At 39.5% G+C, this 19520-nt stretch overlaps 1 protein-coding gene across 2 annotated transcripts; it reads left to right on the top strand.

Moving 5' to 3' along the window:
- The first annotated feature begins 113 nt into the window (after window positions 1-113).
- On the top strand, window positions 114-18829 carry LOC121518143 (protein-serine O-palmitoleoyltransferase porcupine-like). Of its 2 annotated transcripts, XM_041800375.1 has the most exons (15): window positions 114-534; window positions 3177-3319; window positions 3424-3616; window positions 3741-3784; window positions 3932-4113; window positions 4231-4361; window positions 6691-6711; window positions 7196-7210; window positions 7313-7438; window positions 7513-7613; window positions 7730-7806; window positions 7911-7974; window positions 8176-8261; window positions 12656-12766; window positions 14561-18829. In XM_041800375.1, exons 2-15 carry the CDS (start codon window positions 3184-3186, stop codon window positions 14660-14662), a joined length of 1389 nt encoding a protein of 462 aa, XP_041656309.1. In that variant the 5' UTR covers window positions 114-534; window positions 3177-3183; the 3' UTR covers window positions 14663-18829. The 2 variants fall into 2 exon arrangements, with proteins under 2 accessions (XP_041656309.1, XP_041656308.1); XM_041800374.1 differs by lacking the exon at window positions 114-534 and having other exon boundaries at window positions 3091-3319.
- Window positions 18830-19520: the final 691 nt, after the last annotated feature.

Raw genomic sequence — 19520 nt, 5'->3', positions numbered from 1 at the left:
GTTACCTGTTTTATATCTTTTAATATCACAGAGACATAAATTGATTTGTTTTGTGGCAAGGTAATTTTTCCCACAGAATAAAAGTAGGTTACATTGATTTCATTAGTCATAGCCACAGTTCATCCCTCAGAAAACCTCTTGTACCACATCTCAGATCCAGATGAGAGCCCACTGTCTCCTGTCAGATTCCATCTGTACGCTGTACGCCTCCTATTGGTCAGAATCCACGGGGATAGTGTGAGAGAATTCTGATTGGCCACTTTGGATGTCACTCAGCCAAGCCGACGACAACGATTGGATGCCGTTCCCGGAATCGAGCAGCTGATTGGTTGATAATTACCTCGCTTGGCTGCTTAGGTGACAGGCAAGTGGTGCTGATGCTGTGACAATGGGAGTCATCCAGATAAGCATCATCTGGACCGAGTGTGCTTAAAAAACACAGCAGCAGCAGCACACGCTTAACTGGCTGTGAAGAGACGGGAAGGCACCCGGGTAGAAACGCGGGGAGGAACCTCCAGCTGCTGCTCTCAAAGGGTGAGTTTTTCCCCGGAGAACAAACTGACATGCCCGGGGCGCCCAGTTAGCTGTTACCGACGTGGGGGGCAGGGGAAACAGCACTCAAGTACGTTAGTAGCAAGACTGTAAATCCCGCTGGCTAGGTGAAGCAAGGTTAGCAATCTGCAGCAGCTTTCCCGCAAAATATCAAGATGTTTTTCTTTCTGGCGCTGAGCTGACTGCACTGTTAATGCAGCGGTTGTTTTAAGGCAGCTGTGAGTCAACTCGTCCCCTTGCTCGACTGCATTGCGGAGGAAGCATGCCTTGCAGAATAGCATGTGTCTACTATACTATTATACTTCGCCTGCTATTAAGTCTAATCCAAAAATTTAGCACCAGTTAGCCTAGATCTTAATCTGAAGGTTATTGTGCTGTGATCTTCACGCCTTCTCACATCCTGAAATTTTATTCTTACCATCATTTGTGCCAACAGTCAGTTGCATTTGATTCAGAATTTCAGTGTGAATATTTAAAACTCTGGAAACCAAAAAGAGCAAATTATCTGTCCCTGAAGGCTCTAAAATATTGATAATCATTGCATGTATTTGCACAGATTTGTCGTGAGGTGCTATGCATGTTGGGATTTGAAGTTTTAGAATGTGTCCCTTGGCAGTGATTGAGAATGATTTCGTTAAACTATGCCCCCAAATTGTTTAGATTTGTGTGACTGTCAACAATGGCACTGTTAGTTTTTGCACTGGTTGTAGTTAGGCACAGTGCATGCTGGGATATGTAGTTTGAGAGCAGTGTATGTTTACAGTGAGGGGGAGAATGCTTTTTATTAATACTCCCAAAATGCCATTGTCAGCACTATTATTCTGTTAATTTTTGCACAGATTGTAGTAAGGCAGTGGTGTCCAAACTGCAGCCTGAGGGTCAGCTGCAGCCTATGATCCATATTAAATTGGCCAACAAATTCTAAAAATAAAATGGAAAATTGCTGTGTTAGAGCAGAAAGCTTGTGCTTGACTGAATCTTAGATGATACTAGGTGGTGTGGCTGGTAATTCTGTAAGCAAACATTTTGAAAAAAATGTAGGCATGCTTTAAATTGAGATGAAGAAGTAAATTGGAAAGATACTGATGACCAAAATAAAGATATATCAATACATAATGCCTCGCTGAATGAAAAGGAAAGGACTACAGTGACAAATGGCAGCACTAAGTCTCTCCGTCTTCTCCATCTGAAATTCTGATTTGCATAGCACATCACGCTTATCATCTGCAAACACCAGTGCTCCTATGAAACTGTCAGCCTTGTGCAATTTTCTCTTGTTTTAGTCTAAATGTGGTGATCCTGACCAGAGGTGAATCCAGTGGTGGCTGAAGCCGGCCTGGGCCTCCATGTATATGATGATCTGTTTGTGTTGTCAACTATTAATTGAAAGCTAGAATGGAGGCTGTTTTTTCTTTAAGCATATTCAATCACTAAGTATATCTTAACCTGAACTGAAATGGCTTTACTAACTTGGAAACACCAGAAGTGAGATACATTAAAAAGGCCCTGTCAGCTTTCTGTTTTTCTGTGTGACCCTCACTGAAAAAGTTTGGACACCCTTGTAGTAAGGCGCATTGCATGCAGGGATTTGAAGTTTGAGAGGGGATGTAAGTGACTGACCCACTGCCATAAACTACTAATACTAGCTCATAGATATTGAAACTCTTACAGCTATTGCTTGCATAAGTACAGATTTTTAGTAAGATGCATTGCACGCTGGGATTTGTGGTTTGATGATGTGTATGCTAGGTTGAAGTGAAAAAGATCATTTTCAACTTTGTTGAGGCACTCAAAAAGTGCTTAAAGATTTTCTATTTTCAGCCCAATAATTCTGACAGCCAATGCATGGATTTGCACAGATTTGTAATGATGCGCAATGCATGCTGGGATTTAAAGCTTGAGGGTGCATGTCTGTGTCTAGTGATTGGAGGATTTATTGTATCACAAGATAGGCTAAACTTCAAATTTCAGTAAAGATGTTTTGATGACAGTAGTTCATTGGCTGTACAGGTTTGAAATAAGGCACAGTGCATGCTGGGATTTGAAGTCTGAGATTTTGTGTGTCTTTTATAAAGAGATGAGATGTTTAATATGCCATAAGATTCACATATCATGATTTCAGTACTCATACTTTGACTGCAATGCATGCTGGGATATGAAGTGTAAAGATGTTTGTGTCTGTGTCCAGTGACTGAAAGGTTTGTCACATTATAAGATATACCTTACCTCATGAAGATGTTTTCATGCAAAGTTCAGGCACTATGCATTGGTTGTAAAGGTTTAAAGTGTGGCAAAGTGCATGCTGGGATATGAAGTTTGAGGCTTTTGAGTGTCTTTTTACATTAAGTGGGAGGTTCACTATGATTCCTACAATAAAATATTCTTATTACAGGAGTCATACTGTGACAACTCATGCATGAATTTGGATGCACAGTGCATGCTGGGATTTGGGGGCTTGTTTCAGTTGACAGTGATTTAGAAAAGCCTCTATGTTTTTCTGCAACTTTGCAAAGATGTTCCTAAGTGCTCTACAGTATTTTGCACGTTTGCATTGTAATGCTGACTCTTGCAGTGCGGATGCCATATTTTGTTGCTGTAAAAATGTCTTCCCTCTGCTTTCTCAGTCTAGAAATGGGAGTGTTCAGCAGACAGAAGTTTTTCCAGGAGCTAACTCATGGCTGCCTGCTGCCTACAGCTCAGCAGGGCCTGGAGCAGGTATGGCAGCTGCTGGTTATCTGCCTGCTGTGTCGGCTTCTCTGGATGCTGGGTGAGAGTTTTTTTCTGCCCCCTCAGTGTTAGTCACATATCACACATAAAGCTTACATCACCATAATCCCCTGTTCTATCTGTTCTTGCATCTTGCTTTGTCAGGCCTCCCCTCCTTCGTGAAACACCTGGGCACAGTAGCAGGAGGTTTCTACACTCTCTACCTGTTCTTTGAACTTCACATGATCTGGGTGGTTCTCCTCAGCCTTCTCTGCTACCTCTTCCTCTTCCTGTGCCGCCACTCTACCATCAGAGGCACCTTCCTCTCCATCACTGTGCTTATCTACCTGCTGCTGGGGTAAGAGCGTCCACCTTTGATGCCTGACAGCTCATTAGCACATGTCAAATCTTTGTTTGAAGAGAAGTTTAGTCTGGGGTGAGAATTACATCAAGACTGAGACTATTCTTATCTATTTTCTCAGAGAATTGCACATGATGGACACCACTAACTGGCACAAGATGAGAGGTAGGCGTATTTCCTGCAAGCACTAACGCTTGACACATTTCTAACAGATAAAAGCAGCAAATATGATTGTTTTAGGTTAATTTCAAGAAAGAAAATTCTCTTATTATGGATTCTTTTGAGTATTTATGCATTACTGCTTTCTTCCAGGTTCTCAGATGGTGGTTGCCATGAAAGCCATCTCTCTTGCCTTTGATTTGGACCGAGGTGTTGTGACCAGCGTACCGTCACCCATTGAATTCATGGGCTACATTTACTTTGTTGGCACAGTCATCTTTGGTCCCTGGATCAGCTTCAACAGCTACAAAGAAGCTTTAGAAGGACGTAAGCTGGTGAGTGTAATACAATATCTCTTAAGAATAGTTGGAGGTGGGGGGCGGGGGGGGGGGGGTGAGGATTAGATTTATCCGAGGCGAGACGCTAACTGTTCAAATCTTTCTTCTCCTCAGAGCTTTGCATGGCTCCTAAAGGTGTGTGTTAGCTGGGTGAAGAGCCAGGTCTGCCTTGTTATTTCCAACTGTGTTGCTCCCTACCTCTTCCCTTATTTCATACCTGTCTATGGAGACAAGCTGCTACGAAGGTGAGTGGAGACAGAGATGAGAGAGACAGAGAATACCCAACATGCCTCTTGCCTGTACCACTAAGCCCCTTTCTGTGCTCATGTCTAGGGGTAGGGGTGTGCCAATTCAAGGTGAAATAAAGGGGTAAGGTAAAGTTCTCAGGGAGCATGGCCTTTTAGATAGATACTATACATGGACAAAAGTATTCAGCCACCTGACCGTTACACCAACAGGGACTGCTATAACATTGTATTCAAATCCATGTACTTTAATATAGAGTTGGCCCCCCTTTGCAGCTATAACAGCCTCCACTCTTCCTGGAAGATTTTCCACAAGATTTTTGAATGTTTTGTGGGAATTTGTGCCCATTTATTCTGTAGAGCATTTATGGAGTCAAGCACTGACATTGGACAAAAAGGCCTGGCTTGCAATCCCCGTTCCATTTCATCCCAAAGGTGGTAGATGGGGTTGAGGTCAGGGCTCAGTGTGGGTCAGTCGAGTTATTCCACACCAAACTCATTAAACCATGGCCCTATAGTCCTTGCTTTGTGCACTGGAGCACAGTCATGTTGGAATAGAAAATTGCCTTCCCCAAACTGCTGCCACAAAGTTGGACGCATAGCATTGTCCAAAATGTCTTGGTATGCTGAAGCATTAGGACTACACTCCACCAGAGATAAGGGGCCCAAACACTGAAAAAGCCCCGTAGCATTATCCCTCCTCCACCAGACTTCACAGTTGGCACAGTCAGGCAGGTGATGTTCTCCCAGCATCTGCCTAGTGTGATTCATCACGACACAGAAAGCATTTCCACTGCTCCGCAGTTTAATATCGGTGTGCTTTACACCAGTGGTTCTCAACTGGTCCAGCCTCAGGACCCACCAATATTTCTGATGTCAAATTGCAACCCGAATTTCCAAAAATTTTCAACAATTCACATTTAGTTAAAAAAAAATAAATAAATGTTGCACTTAAGATCTTGGATGGAACAGAATTAATGACAGGAACATGAGACAGGGTTAAACTGTCATGTTTTACACCCCTCTTTCCCCATGATAACATGTAAATTTCAGCCAGTTTTCCAGAGATCTTGAGAAATTACTTCACTGACTTGGTAAAAGCAGCTCTTTTATTGCAAGAAAAGGAGATGGGTTAAAATATTGATAAAACATTTAAACTTACCCATTATCACAATAAAACAGAGTAAAATAAACAGTATAATTGCATGTTCTTTATGGACTCTTGCAACCATTTTTTTCCAGACACACATTCGTGACCCACTGAAAACTGCTTTGGGTCCCACTTTTGGGTCTCAACCCACCAGCTGAGAAACACTGGTTTACACCACTCTGCTTTGCGTTGGACTTGGTGATGTAAGGCTTGCATGCCGCTGCTCGGCCATGGAAACCCACAGTTTTTGTGCTTACATTTATGCCAGTGGAAGTTCAGAAATCTTCAGCAATGAAATCAGCAATCATTGACCCCACTCTGTGATTTTGATTGGTCTTTCACTTCATGGCTGAGTTGCTGTTGTTCCTAAATGCTTCCACTTTATAATAATATCACTTACAGTTGACTGTAGCAGGCCATCAGGGATAAATTCTCTAATTGTAAAGGAGACATCCATATCAGTACCACACTTGAAGTCACTGAGCTCTTCAGAATGACACATTTTGTAAATGTTTGCAAATGGAGACTGCATGGCTAGGATAATTCAATAATGAACAGATGTAGCTAAATACTTTGTTACATACTGTGTATTTTCTAGCGTTACATTTCAAACCAAACATTGTGGGGAATCTCCAAGAATGCCTTGTGAATATCCATGACTACTGATCATGTATAAGGAACTTGAAGGGACGCCCCATTTTGTAAGGAAAGATTTCGACACTACCCCTTGTTTCTCTGTTTTGTGGGGCAAGGGGGCACTCAAAATAGAGAGATAGGGGCAGGGGTCAAAGGTAAAGATGAGACTGGGCCCTTGTGTTTTTAAATATTCATTATTTTAAGGAGAGGAATTGATCCATCAAACTCTTACACACTGCATAAATCACACAAATACATTGTCAGTACTCCACTACTGAAATGTTGTCAGTGTATTTGTGTAATTAAGGCAGTTTTTGTGAGTTCTCTTGGCATTTTTCATTTCTGAAAACAAGAAATTACTCAATACTGGGGGCCAGGACTTGTATTTTGTTGACTTTGTAAAACAGACCTTAGCCAGGATCATATCAAAGTTTCACATTCAGGTGTCTTGAATACTGTATGTAGAGTTATGTGCACAATTAATATTCTCTGTCGTCTTTTCTTGTTTTTTAATTGTGTCCTTTTTACCTGTTTTGTTTACAGCAAAAAGAGGAGGAAGATCAGGTAAACAAATATCTTTAGTTTACTTATCCTCACGAGAAGCATCTTAAGCATCCCTCTATATAGTTTTGTTTTTTTAATGCATGAAGTTGTACAGTAGATCAGACACTGACGACCAGAGTTGATTGTACCTCTGTGTAATGGCTTTATTTTTCTAAAGCAAATGTCTGCATCCATTAAAGTATAATTGGCTGCTGAAATGTTGAAAGGGGTTACATTATTGTTTAAAGTTCAGTTCCCCTGCTATACTGCATACTGTTGTCTGCTTTTTATTTAAGCATCACCTTTACCTGCACGCATATGTCCATCTCCATCCTCATCTCTGTGCAGCCATGTGTGAAGGACGCCTCCTGCACCCTCTTATCTGCTACAACTATTTTACCCTACTGGAAAATGCACAGATTATCAGATAGCAAGTCTACAACACATTTATATTAACTTCATGTATCACTTACTTCCTTCTCTCTTTATTCTGCTGCTTTTTCAGAGGCACCCCAGCAAAGTAAGTTTCCAAACTTGCATGATGAGAGTCACCAAGCTCTATCAAACCTGAAATTTGCTAAATTGTATCTGCTAATGTCTTCTCTTAATGTGGTTCCTTCAGGTGGTTGCTGGCATACGAGAACACCATGTCCTTCCATTTTAGCAATTATTTTGTGGGATATTTAAGCGAGACTACAACAACTCTGGCTGGAGCTGGCTTCACGGAGGAGAAAGACAACCTTAAATGGTCAGACCTCCGTTTACACTGTAAGTTTTTATCTCCATTAAACAGGCTAAATAACATAAACCTCTTCTTTCTAGGGATATGACTGTATCCAAGCCACTGAATATAGAGTTTCCCCGATCCATGGTGGAGGTGGTGACATCATGGAATCAGCCAATGTCTTCCTTTCTGCACACCTGTGAGTTTAAATTCTAACAGTGATGACAGCAGCCGTTTTCTCTTTTCTTTCTAATTATGAACGAAGTGATAATGGCTCATTGAAACTCTAAACAAGCTGATGCTCTCATCCCACAGATGTTTTTAAGAGTGCTCTCAAATTCGGGATGTTCTCTGCCATCATGGTCACATATACAGCCAGCGCCCTTCTGCATGTGAGTGCTTTGCAAACCCTCAGCAGCAGTTATCTCAGACTTCACTGTTGTGTGTCTGTTTCAACAAGTTGATCATTTAATTCCAACTTCTTTTTCTCTGGTAGGGTTTAAGTTTTCATCTGGGTGCAGTGCTAATATCTCTCGGGTTTATCACGTACATCGAGCATGGTGAGAGTCTGCCTAATGTCTCTTTTCCACATTAGAACCTTTCCATTTAGAGAAGGTGCTTAGCTTTGCAGTAATCGTTAATTGCACACACTATTACACACTGTTTCTGTTCACTGCAGTGCTTGTAATTTACCTCTTATGGTCAGAAAAAAACTCTTACTCTGGCGTCTTTTTAATGCCTTGTTGTCTTTTGTGTTTCAGTGTTGCGGAAGAGGCTTGCAGTCATTTTTAATGCCTGCGTACTCTCAAAGAAATGTCAGCCAAATTGCACTCACCGGAACAAAAAGGTAAAAGGCACCTTTGCCTTCTCTCTCATTTTTGAAAGTGGAGCCTTTATTACTTTCCATTAAAGACTAGCCAGTTTGCATTAAACATAACCCATCAATAGGTTCTATACATATGGAAAAGCATATTTTTTTCTTGTCATTGGCTAGATGCATATTCAACACCACTGTCATGTTATTGAATGTGCATCATAGATATAAAGTAAATGGACTTGAGCTTGTCTTGTTTTCTGACTAATCAAAGCACTTTTACACCACAGTGCACACTTACTCACACACTGATGGCTACTATGTAAAGGGGCTGTCAGTATAGCTAAAACCCATCCTTACACTTTCACTGGAGCAGCAGCTCAGCACATTGGGGTTCAGTGTCTTGCCCAAGGATGCACTGACATGTAACTGCAGGAGCTGGAGTTCGAACCCCTGAGCTTCCAGTTAGAAGATGACTGACTCTAGCTACTGAGCCATAGTAACCCCACAGCTAAACTGAGGAGACACACATTTGGCTTACATGCAGGCATGTGCATACGTTTTAGGCATGGAGGGCACTAAGGGTTCATCACAGCACCCAACCCAGGGCTGGGGGATAGAGTCAAGCTCAGCAGCATCTCTTTTGTCCGGGACTTTTCACACCTTGTTATATAAGCCAAGAGACCACCGGTGGTTTTCCGGGTCATCCACAGCATGGTCAGGGGCTCATGGCGATCCTACTACCCACCCAAACGATACCCTAGGCCCTTGGTTCCCATCCTGGGGTCCGGGACCCCCTTAGGGGAGTGCCAGAGATCTCGGGGGGCAGGGATCTGTCTGCCCTGAGGTTGATAAAATTAGATTTTCTCATATTAACAGAAATCATGATGTAACACATAAATAATTCATGCAATAGTTTTTGAGTAAAACTATGTTAAGGGCTACTTTGTTGGGATTTAAACAAAAAAATAATTAAAGTTTATGCTACTTTTGGCCACAAAGTATCACTATATTTTTGTGTGTGTGTCAATCCTGGGGGGGGCCCTACAGTTTTCTTAGATACAAGAAAGGAGGCCCCTAAGGAAAAAGATTGGGAACCACTGCCCTAGGCCATGCTTACTCTCTACATTCATCCCCTACTCCACCCCAAGGTGTGGACTTTGTTACTTTTTCAACAGACTATTTTTCCATGCCCCTGGTAATGCAAAGACATCCAAAGCACAGCCAGGGTTGTGCCAATCTTCTTTCACACCCAGTGGTGCCCTCAGGTGGCTCACTTGCCATATCTGCACCTTACTTCAGCCTCAATTTTGGACCAAACATGCCTTAAAGTTCTTCACAGTACAGTACACATCCATAGAATATGTCAGCCAAAGACATGGGCTTACCATGCTGTATTATCACATATGTTGTACATTTTACAAACTATGTTTACTCAAAGGCCCTACAAGGGACAATAGCTGAATTTCAGAAATCACTATAAGCTCACATCAGCTTCATGCTCTGTAATGAAACTGTTAAACTGCATCGTCGCTATCATGTAGAATGAAATTCAATCAATTTCAATGCTAAAAACTGAGATTACGTGTGTTAATCAGGTAAGCTAAACCTGTATGCTAAATATGAAGGTTAATCAGGAAGCTAAAGCTAGTAGAGCATTAGCTCAGAATAGACCATTGGTTGTCATCTTGATGATTATGTTTTCTAAATGTCCACCTTTAGTGAAAATGTACAACAATCTGTAGCCTACAGTTTAAAAGGTTTGCTTTTCAGGATGATGTGTAATATTTAGCAGTAGCATTTAGTTGAACCAACTTGGTAAAAAAGAAACATAATCTAAATCATGTGCCTGCCAAAAATAGTGTTTGATCATCTGATCATATAAAACTGTTTTATATTTTATTAACTTAGAATAAGGCTTTTATTCATATGTAGGGAGGGTCCCCTCCATGGAGTCTGCCATCTTGGATTTTTGTATCTTGCATGTTTCTACAGTATCACAGAAGAGATAAAATAACGGAAACCCTTTTTTCTTTTTTCTTTTTTTTTTTTTAAATCCACTGGTTTGGACAGTTACCATCAGAGCATTGTCATCTAGAATATGACTATTAGACATTGCCAAAATTTCTAATTTTTTTCAAAATTCAAAATTTCCTTTAAAAAGCACGCTAAATATGTTTGCCATCATTTAAGATACAATACATGTGTCTCATAAATTTCTCTGTATAATTTCTACTCTAAATTTGTGTTTGCTTTAAATGTATGCTATATATTTACATTGAATATGTATACTCTCTCTATATATATGCTCAGCTTTTATGCCAGAAATTCATACTATGTACAGGAAGCATGAATGCCAAACATGCTCAATATATACTAAATGTGTATGGCCATTACTGAAAACATGGAATATGTACACATACTTTTTAGGTTTAAAACCCAAGGCTTAAGTAGGCTAAACATACATGCTATTTGTTTATATGCTGGGTGTGCTTAAGCTAGGACATATGAAGTATATATCCTTAGAGTGTAAATATATATATATATATATATATATATATATATATTTCTGGCACAGGGCCAAATCTCATTTCTCCAAAATCCCCACTTTACAGGAGATGAGAAAACACAATATTTTTAAATGATATAATACTTAATGGGTACAGTCAGCATCCTTTTGTTGCTTTTTAATGGGTTAAAAGTGTAAAAACCCACTGAAAGATGTTGAGTGGGATCAGTAGCACTGATTTATGAAAAAAATAAAAAATAAATAAATCATATATATATATATATATATATATATATATATATATATATATATATACACACACACATATAATGTAAATTGGAGATACAAGGTTTTTGCCTGATGTCAGCTATGTCTTCACTAATATGCAGACAGAATCTAGGTATGCTAAATATGTAAGATGAACGTATACACCAAACATGTATGCCTGATATATACAATGAAAAAGAACACTTAATTTTTGGTTTCATTCCAGCTTCACTAAATGTTCAATTAAAACAAAGCTTAACGTGTACTTAAAAAGATAAACTTAGTTGAACATTATCTTTATATAGGCTGCTTTTGTTAAACGTGGAGGATAAAGCCTCTATGTTTATTTAGATTGAAAAACTGTATTCTGTGTCCTCTAAACATGAATACTAATCATGCATATTAAACTTGAACACTAGATATGTAAACTAGTCACCAAAACATGAATATAAACATATGCACTAACCTTATTCAGCCTCTCTGGCTGCAAAAACGGGTAGCTAAACATGTCCACCATATATTTATAGGTGACTTTGGGAGCTAAGGAAACTGTTTGCTTAGAGGAATGAAGACTTAGTAGAAGAAATAGCTAGCCAGAGGTGTTTATTTGCTGGACTTTTTCTTCTGAGGTTAATTATTTGAATGCCACTAGTTGTAATTTTAAATGGTATTTAGCAGAGGCTATTTTTACAAACTGTGTGGCTTTATAGTAAAATATGCCTCAAATCTTCACCAAAATTTCACTCAATTATTTCTTTTTTAATCATTTAGATAAATGTATTCCTTAATTTGTTCTGAGATCAATTTTGACTTATGCCTCATTCTCCAAATTAGAAATTTCTTTCCCAACCACATGCTTGTAGTGCTCTGAACATGCTTCCTTCATATTCTGGTGGTCCTCCAACTTTTATTTGTGCAATTGGCCCCTTGCACTGACACTGCTGGCATTTCCTCTCAGAACAGGAGGTTCTCAAAGGGGGCCTACTTAGTTCTTCTGGTCCAGCTAGCATCCAGAGCCTCTCCATTTCAATGGGGTCTTTAATGTTAAACCACACAACAAATAGTTAAACCCTTAAAAAGGTAAAATCGTTTAGCTGAAGCGGTGTTTACATTGGGTTTTATTCCAGAGAAAAACAAATCTGCTGCAGATAAAATAAAGCAGCCCCCTTGAGCTGTCAGTTGATGTATTTTGGGAGTTTATTGGCGAATTGCCCAGCTAAAAATCCCTTATGTTATATTGGTTACACTCAACAAGAGCAGCAGGGAAGGGGGAATAATGATTTATGCCAAGGAGACGCAGCCTGCATGGACTGCAATACAGTGCAGATTGTTCCCACCACAATTCAGGCAATGATATGTTACAGCCCCAGAAACTGTGATCTGCTATTAGAAGTTTTTATCCATAACATCAAATATGCATCACTTCATTGCAACAATTCTAGTTCAAGTAGGAGATAATATGTCTAACAAATTAGCTGTTCAGCTAAATTTCTACATCAAGTCTCTGTAAGAGGCTGATAAAGAGAATTGTTTTTGACTCCAAATACAATCCCACTCATATTACACTGACTGAGGTATAGATATAGTGTCAGAAATATTGATTTAAATTCCCTGCTGTTACATAATCCCTGTCTTGTCTCTCCCTCTGCAGAAGCTATGGGTGTATATGATTAACATAGCATTCAGTGCATTGGCAATACTCCACCTGACGTACCTGGGCTCTGTGTTCAACTCTAGTGTGGACTACATGGAGGAGGATGAGGTGAGATCACAATATAGTCAGAAAAATACATGAAACTATATTTATCTGTCAATCCATCCTTGTTTGTATGGAGTCAATACAAAACAGGTTTAATCTCAACATACAGATGAGGACAAAAGAAAAGTATTTTCCAAGTGCTGTTAAAGAGATCAAGGAAATTTTTCAAACATCCTAGTTTTATTTTGAATGCTTGCATTGTTTTTATTTGCACACAGAAGGCATGAAAAACACCATCTAAGATAAAGATAAGATAGAACTTTATTAATGCAGGAGGGAATTCTGATGCCAGGTTGCTCCAGTATTACAGCACAAAGAAAGAGTAGCACAAAAGAGCTTCAGAAACGGCATATGATAAATACATAAATCTTAAAATAAGTTAAGAAGTATTGAGTAAAATAAAGGCATTAAAAGCATTAAATTTGGCATTAAATTTCAAGCAGTAGTGGACTCTGGATAATTTAGGGGTAAAATAATAAAGAGGGCACCTTCTGTCTGCACTGGGGCATCAGTGTGCAAAAATTCTGTTATGTGATATTGACTTGTTAAGAATCTTAGGTTAGGATTGACTTTTTTAAATAATGTGATTAAACCTACTACACTACTGTGATAAAACAAATGAGGACTTATTGACTATTTAACCATTTATTTCACAGAGCTACATAAGGGAGTAAGTGGGTATATCTTGACTAGATTTTGCCACTAGGCATGTGGGAGACTTCATGGTCAAGTGGAAGAAGGTTCTTTTGTCTGATGAGACCATAATGATGCTTTTTGGCCTTCCAACACCAAACACTGCACATCACCAAAAACATACTTTCCCCAGAATAAAGCACGGTGGTGGCAGAATCATGCTGTGGGGATGCTTCTCAGTAGCTGGCCCTGGAAGGCTTGTAAATGAAGAGGATAAAATGAATGTAGAAAACCCTGGAGGACAATCTTGTTCAGTCTGCAAGAGTACTACAGCTTATGAGAAGATTTATTTCCCAGCAAGACAGTGACCCAAATGATTTAAAGACAACAAGGTGAACGTTCTGAAGTGGCCGACTCATATCCCAGACCTCAGTCCACAGTCAATTGTGGCTGGACTTGAACAGGGCTGTTCATGTCACATCACTATGTATTTTGACAGAGCTTGAGCAGTTTTGCAAAGAAGAATGGAGTAAAATTGCAGTGTCCAGATGTGCAAGCCTCTTTGAGACCTATCCACACAGACTCAGTGCTGTGATTGCAGCCAAAGGTGCATCTACTAAATACTGATGTGAAGGGGGTGAATATTCATGCAGTTACTTATTTTAAATTAAATATTCTTTATTTAATTAACAGCACTTACAGGAAATCTGTTTTCACTTTGACGTCAAAGAGATTTTTTGTAGCATTGCACGTAGTATGAAAATAATCATCAAACATGATAATGAATGTAACAGAGCCCATTAGTACGAGATAAGAGTAATAAAAGTGACCCTAAATAATCTCTCAGCTGTCCAGAATTCTGTGAAGAATAGTCTGGTTTAAAATTACACTGTAGTCTTATTAAATGTACAGTACACTATGTGACATACCTACATGTGACATGCCACATAGGAGTGTAACTTTAGCTGCTGTATTTATAGTTTAAAGGAGACAAGAACACGGTCATAAAGTTATTTATGTGTAGAAGTTGTAAACCTAAAAGGAAGGACAAGTATTATGAATGCAATTTCATTCACTGATTCATTTAAATATGGTATAATATGTAAAGGTATGTGACTATCCCTTGTCCTATTCAGCTCACATAGTATGTACTGCCCCCTACAGGATGATATAACCCATCATACCATCCAGAAGTGGTCGGAGCTGAGCTGGACGAGCCACTGGATCACATTTGGGTGCTGGATTTTGTACCGCCTCATTCTCTAATCATAAGAGAAACAGAGAAAGCGAAGGAAGCAATAACAGGGTTTGTATGGCTGGTTCTCTCCACTCCTGCACTGTGACTTTATTCTGCATCAGACCGAAGAGAACCGAATCAACCTGTAATCAACGACAAACCAACATGCAGTGTTCAGGTTGCGCCGCGTGTTGGCTGGGTGATCAATTATTCTAACCTGCTGGGGACTAGTTTTGATATCCATGAAATGATAAACCCACTCCCCCCTCCCCTTCTCCCCCGTATCGCACCCTTTTTATCAGAGCCGCAGTTGTCGAGCCCTCATGTTGTGACAGCAGTTACCGATGTCTCACTGTGAGTCACAATCAATACCTATCAGCATGGAGGAGATTGGCTGCTCCTCTCCTCTCTGTGGACACACGATAGAGCACATTATCTGGGTTTCAGCTTCAACTGCGGCAGATGTCCTCCAGATGTGGTTTCCCCCTCATCTCAAGTGTTTTACAATCGTAGTTTTAGGTCTGAAGGATGAGGCTGGCGGTTATACATGGTTTTCTTATCTCTAACTAATCCCATGAAATTGAAAAATTACAATGTGGTATCTGTCTTTCAAAACTCAGATTTTTCTCCAGCCTGTCACATGGCTGTTTTAAACTGTTGAATGATCTGAAACAGCAGGGTGTTAAAGATTTGAGCAAACATTTCTCACACTATACATCTGTTATCATTTGTTTGGAACTATTTCAGTCGGGTTTCAACACACATTTCATGCTCCTGCATGTTTATGCAGCAGCAAAACAGTAGCTGTGTCTTCATTCAGGGGTTACATCCTTCCAGGGACATGGGACAGCCAGGTCGAAAGGGAATTTCCTGTTTGCATTACCTGCTCCTGACAGTATGTCACATAGCATGCCCTAGTATTTTAAAGATAACTTTCACTTTCAAGGCCCTTTCTTTTTAACATTAGTAGTGGTAGCTATTCCTTTGAGTTGAATCATCCATCCATTCATAGTCTTTTGCTTACCAGGAGCTGGACCACAGTGGCAGAAAGCTAAGCTAGTGAATCTAGACAACCTTTCCCCTAGCAACATTTCCAGCTCCTCCTGAGAGATTCTGAGATGTTTCCATAGTTGAAGAGATATATTATCCTTCCAGTAAGTTCTGGGTCTACCCTGGGGTCTCATCAAACTTGGAAGTGCCCAAAAGACCTCAAAAGGGAGAACCTCCTTCTTCAAGCTCCCTCCAGATGTCCCATAATACTGCACTTAAATGAATTTCATATAAACTGATGAGAAACTGGCTTGAATGAAAGTGTAGTAGAGTTCCCATTCTTTATCAATAGTACAACCAAGCTTTTCTAATATTTAGTGGAAAGGTGAGACACATAACTTAATAATACAAGCATGATTGTCCTTGAGACAACTGTATTTATTTAAGTTTCTTGACAAAACCTGAAGTTTTGTTTTCTTTGACATTTGTAAACATCATAACTGACTTTTATTAACCTTGCCTAGTAGTCATTTTACAGAGCCATCCTTAACACCAGATAGTCTGGCTACACACCGCCGCTCTCAGATGCCCCTTCTTGCAGACCACAATCATGAGACACCATTTTTGTAAGCATGGAAATAAACTCTACAACTTTCTTAATGACATTAGATTAAACTTCCAGTTAGGGTTAAGATAAGGGTTAGGATACCAAAAACTTAATGTCGAAAACCTAAGCAATGGAAAAATTGCTTTGCACAGGACAGGTGTCTCGGAGGGCAAGGTATCCAGCAAACAGTTCAAAGAAAACTTTGGCACACTGTCCAATTTTCAAAAAGGGGGGCATTCATTTGAAACGTTTGGATACCAGACCTTCATCAGGCAACCTTGAGCTGCAAAACCTGATTACAAAATGTTTAATAAAGATGAATAAACAGTCTGCTAATAGGAAAAGCTTTTCCTCCATGAAAACACCTTTAAAGCAGCTAGCATAGCAAAGGCTATAACTCATGTTAGCTACATAAGCTTCACAGGTACTGTAGCTGAAGACTGTACACCTTTTACAGTTTTGCAACACATTTTATTCACGCAAAAAGCTGCAAAGCTAACATAGCTAAAGCTAATGTAGTTATGTTTTCTACATTGGCTTATGCTCTGTAACCTATGAAGCTAAGTTACCTACACAGCTAAGTTACCTAAATAGCTGAGGTAGGTACATAAGCATTAGCTATGTTTGCTTTAGCTACATTATTTATGTTACCTACATAGCCAAGTAACATAAGTAGTGAAGTTACCTACATAGCTAAAGTAGCTATGTGAAAATTAGCAATGTTTCCTTAGCTATCTAAGCTACATTACCTACATAGCCAAGTGACCCTCATAGCTGAAGCTAAAGTAGCTATCTAGTAGCAAGCTGCACTGGCTAAAGCTAACTAAGCTGTATTGCCTACATTACGTATGTAGATAAGTCACCTACATAGCAAAGTTAACCAAGCTATTTTACCTATTTTACAAACGTAGCTAATTTATCTACATAGCTATAGCTATGTTTGCTAAAGCTCATGTTCCCAAAGCTACAGCTTACATAGCTACATTGGCTTACAAAGTAACATTAACTATGTAGCTGGCATAGCTACATTAGCTTGAGCCAAAGCTAATGAAACTAAAGAGAGCCGCTGTTCATGCAACTACTTCAAAAACAGGTGTATACGAAATGTAATCCTGCATAAGACATTTTTTTATGTTTTATTAATGAAATGTTGCTTTGTCTATAATGTTTGCAATGGGGTTATGTAATCAATGTGACTGCCAGACTTTGTTTATGAATGAAGTTGAATTTAAAAAAAATCTAAAACAGGAAATATGTTGTACCAATAAATAATGCCATTTCCGTCATAACAGAGGCAACTGCTCACAGGAGTGGTCTGCATGAGGTGGGGTTTTAGAACAGTGGTTTGCAGCCAGACCCCTCTTGTCCTTGAACATATCACAATATTATCATACGTAACCACAAATTTTAACACTGTATTTGATGTTTGACTAGCAGGATTAACTTACATTTAAAACTATATTAATTCGCCATCCAGCTTGTTTTAATTGCCATACCATGAATACTGCCATAAAGGAGGCACATGCATCCCGTATTGACTGGGGAGGAGGACTTGTTTAAGGGAGCCTTTGAAACAGGGCATCCTTCAATGCACGGCTGTAACATAATCAGTCTCCAGAAAGGCTCTCCAAAGAATCGAGCCCCTAAATTGAGACACAGCTATGCATGGGATTGACTCAAACAAAACAGTTCACATTTTTATTTAACAGGGACTATTTTATCCAACAGCATAATGTGGCTATTTTATACATCTTAAACTTAAGGATGACTTTGACAGAATAAAAAGCCAAATCAGGCTTCAAATGTGCTTGTTTTATGTATTTCCATGGGATTTGTTGAAATATAAAGAATAGCATCAGACATTTTTTAAAAGAAGTCTTCTTCAGCATGTTTAAGATCAAAAAGAGAGTTTACGTTTGAATAATAGGAGCACAGAATATGGTTATAAGGCATCAATTATTATGTCACTGATAATAATTTTCCCTTTTTGTGAATTTTAGAGAAAGAAAATGAACGGCTTAGTGTATGGATTAATTTTTGTGGTGAATTTCCTATTGGTGTTTTGTGTTATTTTGATAATTCCCTTTAAATTCTTTGCATTAACATAGAAAAGGTCTTAAAAGTATTTGTGAACATTTTAAGCATTATTTCACTCTTCAGTATTCAAACGTTGATAATCAGGGTATTTCACGTTATCGTAAGGGAAAATGTTTAAATCTTTCTTCCATTAGATGAAATTTTAAAGTATATGAAATATTTATCCAGATTTTATTACACTGCTGCTTTTATCGATGCATTTCTGTGATTGAGGAAATAATGGAGAGCGTCTGTATCAGATTGTGTTCACATTTCTTCAACTTCTTCTTAAATCTAGAAGGATTTGCTTCACGAGTAAGACGTAGTGTTTTAGATTAGAGCCTGAATGTTCGTTCATGCCTGAGAACAAGTGCTCATTCTCTGCAGACCTACTGTAACACCACACAACCCAACAAGTCCAGTATTTTAGATATTGTTCTGATATTTACTTTAAGACGACTTTTCTCCCTGTAAATGTGAAGGCACTGACACACCTGTGATATTTTTATAAAATTTTACATGAAACCTGGATTGCTGTCTTTTGATTTTTTTTTAACTAAAACAAGAAAAGATCGGAGTCAAATTGACATGGGCTGCTGTAAGAAATAGTATTTATTTGAAGTATTATTTACAAGAACAATGTATGAACTGTTAGACAGTCTATCATGCTATGAGGGTGAATAGGGAGGGCTTGGAAAGGGGGTGACAGACCTTTTCTTTTTTTTTTTTTAGCTCATAGTGATGGTCCGGTTTAACCTGGAGTCTATTTCTGAGCATCCAGAGCTGGGGAAAGGGACAGAAAATGGCTGGAAAAGAGGGGGGAGAACCAGAGGTTGAACAACAGATGGTGATGGATGGAGATCAGCAGGTTCACTTTCTGCCTCTGTGAGCAGATGCTGTATTGGAACTGGCCGCACAACAGCGCAGTCTGCAGGCACGACGAGGCGGGGGGAAGGGGGGTAAACGCAGAGACGCACTCAGTCCTGTTTGCCCCGGGGGCCCCCGTGTTTACGACGGCAGGACCCCAGCAGAGTCTCCAAAGCCATCTTCACGAACGCCTGGAAGTTATTGCTTCTCTCCCTTCGGCTGTCCTGCGAGGGGATGAAACACAGACAGATAGCTTCACTGGGGACACGGAAATCACAGCACAGCATTCTCACTCGTATGTCAGGACATGAGGGGATTTCTGATGGAGTCCCAAAGCACTAAAGGCC

This window comes from Cheilinus undulatus, linkage group 11 (genome assembly GCF_018320785.1).
Source record: "Cheilinus undulatus linkage group 11, ASM1832078v1, whole genome shotgun sequence".
Taxonomy (NCBI): Eukaryota; Metazoa; Chordata; class Actinopteri; order Labriformes; family Labridae; genus Cheilinus; species Cheilinus undulatus.
The sequence above is the reverse complement of the archived record's forward strand: the minus strand, read 5'-3'. Positions and strand labels throughout refer to the sequence as shown.